The sequence below is a fragment of the Gobio gobio genome (assembly GCF_949357685.1).
Source record: "Gobio gobio genome assembly, chromosome: 6".
NCBI lineage: Eukaryota > Metazoa > Chordata > Actinopteri > Cypriniformes > Gobionidae > Gobio > Gobio gobio.
In genome coordinates, this window is record NC_137102.1 from 60111823 (window position 1) to 60119322 (window position 7500).

The window sequence follows — 7500 nt, forward strand, 5'->3', positions numbered from 1 at the left end:
ACATGAACGCGCCACGCCCCAAAACACATGAACGCGCCACGCCCCCAAACACATGAACGCGCCACGCCCCCAAAACACATGAACGCGCCACGCCCCAAAACACATGAACGCGCCACGCCCCCAAAACACATGAACGCGCCACGCCCCCAAAACACATGAACGCGCCACGCCCCCAAAACACATGAACGCGCCACGCCCCCAAAACACATGAACGCGCCACGCCCCCAAAACACATGAACGCGCCACGCCCCAAAACACATGAACGCGCCACGCCCCCAAAACACATGAACGCGCCACGCCCCAAAACACATGAACGCGCCACGCCCCCAAAACACATGAACGCGCCACGCCCCAAAACACATGAACGCGCCACGCCCCCAAAACACATGAACGCGCCACGCCCCCAAAACACATGAACGCGCCACGCCCCCAAAACACATGAACGCGCCACGCCCCAAAACACATGAACGCGCCACGCCCCAAAACACATGAACTGAACGCGCCACGCCCCCAAAACACATGAACTGAACGCGCCACGCCCCCAAAACACATGAACTGAACGCGCCACGCCCCCAAAACACATGAACGCGCCACGCCCCCAAAACACATGAACGCGCTACGCCCACCGCGATCAGCTCAGCTGAAAGACGCATTATTAACCCGAGACGAGCGAGAAGAAGTGCATGTAGTGACATCATGTCAGAATCACATGTAATAAAAAATCTAACTTTATCATTATGAATATAAACAAATAAGATGTCTTTTAGTACTCACTCTCAAGCTAGAATAACGATACTGGTAAAGTTTAAAGGTCCCATGGCATGAAATTTTCATTTTATGAGGTTTTTCAACATTAATATGAGTTCCCCTAGCCTGAATATTGTCCCCAAGTGGATAGAAATGTTGATCGGTGTAAACCCGAGTTCTGGCTGTCTTTCTCTGCCTTTGAGAAAATGATGATGGTAATAATGATGAAGACGGACTCGGCGTGACTGGGACTCGTGTTTATTCAGAACTCTCAGATACAAACACAATAAACTCGCGCTGACTGACAGCGCTCTCACAACTCAGTAGTTACTATAAATAACTTTGTTAGCAATCGCTGAGCTCAGTCTCTGGTACATTAGTGATGTCCGGTTCGCGAACGATCTTTCTTTTGAACCAGTTCTTTTTAGTGAACCGAACCAGTTCACCAAATCGGACTGAATCGTTCTAAACGGTTCGCGTCTCCAGTCAGCGCTGATCCATAATTTACTAAAGTTACTAACTTTCTGACATGAGTGACAGTCCCTTCGACTAGAAATAGACTAATAACCTGAAGTATATTCTGTAACTACAACAGTTCAGACATGCTGAGAACTGATGTGAAGTGAACTCAGGTCCATCCGTCTCTCTGGCAGCAGCTCGCGCCTCGTAGACCTCGTTAAACCACGCCCCCTCCGCTCATTTCAAATGCAAAGATGTCAGCCAATCACAACAGTGGGCGTTTTTACTGAAGTCTCACAGCAGACACGCCTCTTGAAGCAGGGCATTCAGCCACAGGGCAAACAGCAGTATAGAAAAAATGCCTTTTATTTCTAAATTATGACATTTTATGATGTAAAAATCATACTAACAATATAAGTACACCTCAGGAAACACTATAAAATAATAGAAAAATGCCATGCCATGGGACCTTTAAAATACACACACAACACAGTGTCTACAACACACACAGATACAAGATAAAAACATTGGTAGAGAATATAAAAACAAACCAAGGGCCGAAATAAACGTGCAGGTAAAGTTCCCGGTGAACATGGTAAAAGAGTTTAGCCAGAGGGTATTAGCTAAAGCTATCTTAGTTCTAAAAAAAGTTCCTGGATGCGGTGTACTAGCTTTTACACATGCATTTTGTTATCTAAAGTTACATTTTGCGAAATTCAACACGACAGCGATCAACTTGAGCTAAGCATATTGAGTATTTATCATCTCTACTAATGGTTCGCTAAGTGTATAACATTGTAACTTTATGCTAAGTAATGTTATGTTAGCTATATTAGGCAGCTACGTGTGCTAGTGAGACATGCTTCATGAAAACATAAACCAAAAAATGTATAATCAAAATGAAAGATTACCTGTCCAGCAGAAATACAGCCTCTTGAACTCAAATCAAACGGGTGCGCCAGGGTTGCCAGGTTTTCACAACAAAATCCGCCCAATTGCTACTCAAAACTAGCCCAAAACAAGCCCAATCGTGTTTCTCCGGTAAAAAACACATTTGGGGGGTAAAATATGTGTCTTTTTGGTAGGGCTGCCTGCTAAAATTCACAAATCCCGGGGCAAAATATCACATAATTGTGGTCGCTTTAACCCGCGGACATGAAAAACAGCCGCGGCAACAGTGATGAAGTAGCCCTTGGCAACACTGGGGCGCATGTGGGCGGATCCTGTAGCAAAAGCGGTGGTAGCCATGGTAACGAGAGAGAGTGACAGGCGCCCAAACCAATCACTTTATTCGGCCCAAACGAAAATAATGAGCGGTGTTTATTGCAGATTAAAAAGTCTAGAGTCACTCGATTTTTATACTCTCTTTTTCAGAGTACTTAAATTTTAATTATGTAAAGACATATAAAGAAAGTTTAAACAAATTTGGACAAAAGTGTTTTAGATCATTATTACCTACCCTACCTTTAAGCGGATAGACAACAGCTTCTCTATACAGCCGCTTCGGGCTTTGGCCCCTAAGAAGCAAATCAGACTCGTAATTGTATAAAATCAGATTCATAATTATGATTTTTTTTGCAGTTAAACGTGGAGGCCAGTGACTTTCTGAAGGATCTACAAATCAAACTGAACAATGTGATGGATGATCTCAGCAGGATCTTCGCCATGAGGTTGGTTTGTGGTTTTGGAGAGTTTAAAAGTTAATTTATGTTCTAACCGGAGAATGTAAGGTATGTTTTTAAGTTTAAAGTGCCCCTATTACGCTTTTTCAAAGCTCAAAGTGCAGATTAATGCAGTTTTTGTCTCCTAAAAGAAAGAATGGATTCTGAACTGTAACGAGTCGTCTCTCTTCCTGCTGAATCTGCGTAGGTTTGTAACTCATTTGCATAATGCCCGCCTCTGGTGCTCATTGGCTGAACGGCGTCTCTTTGCCCCGCCCTCAAACACTGTAGTTGTGTGTGAGACTGGAAGAGTTTGGTTGGTGTTGTTCACTGTTGAGATTGATACGGTAAAACCAACGCCATCGTTACTGTTCATATCACTGAGATTCAGATAATGAGCGTTTCTGACCAATCACAGCAGAGCATCTCTCACAGAGGCGGGGTTTAGAGAGACCGAATCTTCGAATGAACCGTTTCAGACACTGAGAGAAAAGAGCTGATGCGATATAATGAGAACATTACAGTGTTTTGTGAGACTCTGAAACAGCACAACAGGGGCACTTTAAACTCTGAACTCTTTCTAAGACCGTTCTCTGTAAAAACCACCGTTCTCTGCAGTTTCCAGCCGCACATCGAGGAGAGCGTGAAGGAGATGGGCGATATTCTAGCTCAGGTGAAAGGAGCCACTGTTCCTGCCAATGGGAACGGCAGTTTAGCACAGGACACCGACAATGTCCTGCAGCCCATCATGGACTTCCTGGACAGCAAGTGAGAGAGACACACTCAAAACTACCACTCATTTTAACCCCTTAAAGGGTTAGTTCACCCAAAAATGTAAATTCTGTCATTAATTACTGACCCTCATGTGGTTGGACACCCGTCAGACCTCCGTTCATCTTCAGACACAAATGAAGATATTTTAGTGTAAATCTGATGCTCTGAAAGGCCTCCATTGGCTCAATGCACTTTACACTCTCAAGACCCTTAAAAGACACTAAAGACGTCGTTACAAAGTCCATCTCACTACAGTGGTTCTACAATAACTTTATGAATCGGCGAGAATAGTTTTTATGCGCAAAAAAACCCTAAATAACGACTTATATAGTGATGACGATTTCAAAACACGGCCTCATGAAGCTTCGAAGCGTTATGAATCAGTGAGTCGATTCATGATTCGGATCGCGTGTCAAAGCGACAAACTGCTGAATCGACTCACTGATTCATAACGCTTCGAAGCTTCATGAGGCCGTGTTTTGAAATCGTCATCACTATATAAGTCGTTATTTAGGGTTTTTTTGCGCACAAAAACTATTCTCGTCACTCCATAAAGTTATTGTAGAGCCGCTGTAGTGAGATGGACTTTGTAACTTTAGTCTTTAGTGTCTTTTAAGGGTCTTGAGAGTGAACCGTGCCATTGAGCCAATGGAGGCCTTTCAGAGCATCAGATTTACACTAAAATATCTTCATTTGTGTCTGAAGATGAACGGAGGTCTGACGGGTGTCGAACGACATGAGGGTCAGTAATTAATGACAGAATTTACATTTTTGGGTGAACTTACCCTTTAACTGTCAAAGGGACACCTGGCACTCTTTTTTTGATCGGCTTTTTTTTCCGTATCATATATTTGAGTAATTATCATAAATTAGGTGTCATTCGAAAGCTTACGAACTCAAAATTCATCCTGTGAAAACCGTTTTGAAATTGGATGTTGCGTTACCATAAAAATGGTACTTTAAATTCTTCTAGCAGGCTCCTCCCCCTAGTGGGCGGCGTCATGTTTCATATTAAAACCTTTATTTTAATTACTTTATAATCAAAATCTTTTCTAATCTTGACAAAACACATATCGTCTGAAAGGTCTGAGTCTCAAAGTTCCATGTTTGGTGAGCGTTTTGTGATGGAAGTGACATTTGGACTGAAATTTACAGGAAAATGCATCAAAAAAACAATCAATGGAATTTGAATGACACCCGGTGGATATTTTTGGTATTGCGCATAAACAAAATCTCATGGGAACTTCAATTTTTGTGATATCAACTTCAAATTTGGGACACAACTTGGTTAGACATATGGCTTTGATTTTATAGGAATTTTAGATTAAAACATTTTTGTAAAATATATATTTTATATGGAATAAAAAATATTTAGTACAGTTTTTATTTACAGTAAATTTAAACTTCGATAACTTTTTCATATTTTGAATTGCTTTCAATAATTGCAATAATCTGCCGAGTGTCTGCTTTAAAACGAGACCAAAAATTAGGTCTATATTCCTAAGCATTCTTGAATTACAGCCCTTTAAGTTTGGATAGTGCATTTTCCCGACTATTGTCAAAAAGGGGGGTGAAAGTTATTAAATATACAGGAGTGTCTAAAAGTGATGTCTGGAGGGGATGACCATACTAGTTCAATTAAACCATCAAAATATGATCTCTCTCACACACACACACACACACACACACACACACACACACACACACACACACACGTTAAATCACAATTACTCAGTTTAGTAAAAGTGGGATGGAAATATGTGTTCATCATTTCTGCAGGTCTGTTAGTAATGTCTGTATTTGTGCTCTTAACTCTCCTGCTCTCAGTTTGTGTGTTAATAGTGATGACGTTTGACGTGGTGTGTGTGTGTGTGTGTGTGTGTGTGTGTGTTCCTCCTCTCAGTTTGACTCTGTTCGCTAAGATCTGTGAGAAGACGGTTCTCAAGCGTGTGCTGAAGGAGCTGTGGAAGCTGGTGATGAACACCATGGAGAAAACCATCGTCCTGCCTCCGCTGACCGACCAAACGGTGTGTGTTCATTAGACACACACACACACACACACACACACACACACACACACACACACACACACACACACGCCACACCGTGGTAATGCCAGGCTTTTTTATGGACACTACTAAGATGGGAATACCATGGTACATTTTGCAGTAGCTTTTGGTATTTATTTTACCTTAAATGTTTTCTTTACCAGATGTTTTTATTAACTGGATATTGATTTTTAAAATGATTTTTATACAGATTGCAGCATAAAAATATACTGTAAAAATTTACATTAATTAAAAATTATTAAATTTATTTTCATGGCCTAATATTTTCAGGATATCCATAGTTTATATCAGAATACTGTAGTAATATAACCAAAACTTCTCTTCATCTTTATTTAATAATTAATTCATCTAATTAATTAAATAATCAACGCTTTTTCTTATTGCATAAATAAAAAATAATATCCATTATAGAAATTTCCATGACTTTTTCATGCCTTATATTTACTATATTACTAGGGATGCACAGAAATTATTTTTTAATTAAAATGTTTTAATTCAGCTGAAAACCAAGAATAAAGTTGATTTAATAATCAATTAATTAATAAAAAATTATTTAATAATTAACACTAAAATAAAAGTCTAGAGAGCCTATTCTTCGCAGCATGAATTAAAAAATATATACATATATTTACACATATTTGCATGACTTTTCCAGGCCTGATATTTCCAGGTTTATGTTAAAATATTGTAATAATTGTATTATTTGCAGAGGTGGACAGTACTTAAGTATTTTTACTTTCTACTCCAGTACATTTTTCAAGTATATATTTTATCAGTGTTTTTCTTTGAAAAACTTTTAATTCATTACATTCCAAAGCATAATTTATAATGTCATACTTTTTTACTGTAATACATTTCATAAATAAAAGTTGTTGTTTTTTTACCTTGAATACTTATTACATTAAAAATATAGTACTTTCTTACTTGTACTCAAGTAACATTTTATTTACTTTTACTTGAGTAAAAGTATACAATACTACATTTTTAATGTAATTCAATATTAAATGATATTCAATATTGAACATAGTGCAGTAAAAAGTACAATGTTATGTTTTGGAAGGTTGTGAAGTAAAAGTTTTCCAAAGAACACTGATAAAGTACAAATACTTGAAAAATAAAATTACTTGGAAAGTAAAAATACTTCAGTACTGTCCGCCTCGAAAAAACGAAAGCAAAAATTATGTTTATTTAATAATCAATTAATTTAATAATCAACACTCATAACAGTACATAAGGCAGTTTTATATCAACTTTTTAATGATATCATGTTTTTGTGTTTCCATCTGATCCGTCACTAAACGTTTTTTGCATCGTGGCTCAACTATTGATCAGATTTCCGTGTGTTGCCATGGTGACACGTATGATCCCGTACTGTATGATGATGTATCATCCTGCAGATCAATACTAACTGCTCAACACACTCATCTGGGTTCTCCATCATTAGCTGTAGTGCATCAGTGTGTGTGTGTGTGTGTGTGTGTGTGTGTGTGAGTCTGGAACTTACACACACACAGGCTGTATTTTAAGGCATCATCGCTGAACTCCTAACACACACACACAGGCTGGCGGGAGCGTAACTATGCTGAGTTTAAGTTTATTGATATTGCAAGTTTCATACACACTGATAGTTCATAGTGATTTTCATTCTTCTCTTATTTCTCTTCATCATCATCATCATCATCATTCTCTTGTTCATCTTTCACCAGATTGTTGTAAGTATAACTGTGTGTGTGTGTGTGAGAGAAAGTGCGTGAGAGAGAGTGTGTGAGCGAGTGTGTATATATGTGTGT

General features: G+C 39.1%; 1 protein-coding gene across 1 annotated transcript in view; it reads left to right on the forward strand.

The window, feature by feature from the left end:
- The window catches only part of LOC307128602 (protein unc-13 homolog A), a gene marked incomplete at its 5' end in the record, with an annotated part of 138826 nt that overhangs the window by 100967 nt on the left and 30359 nt on the right, over nucleotides 1-7500 (forward strand). The window contains 3 exons of the mRNA XM_079820516.1: nucleotides 2788-2876; nucleotides 3486-3635; nucleotides 5545-5668. Coding sequence (XP_079676642.1) covers nucleotides 2788-2876; nucleotides 3486-3635; nucleotides 5545-5668 — 363 coding nt within the window. The remainder of the gene's footprint in view (nucleotides 1-2787; nucleotides 2877-3485; nucleotides 3636-5544; nucleotides 5669-7500) is intronic.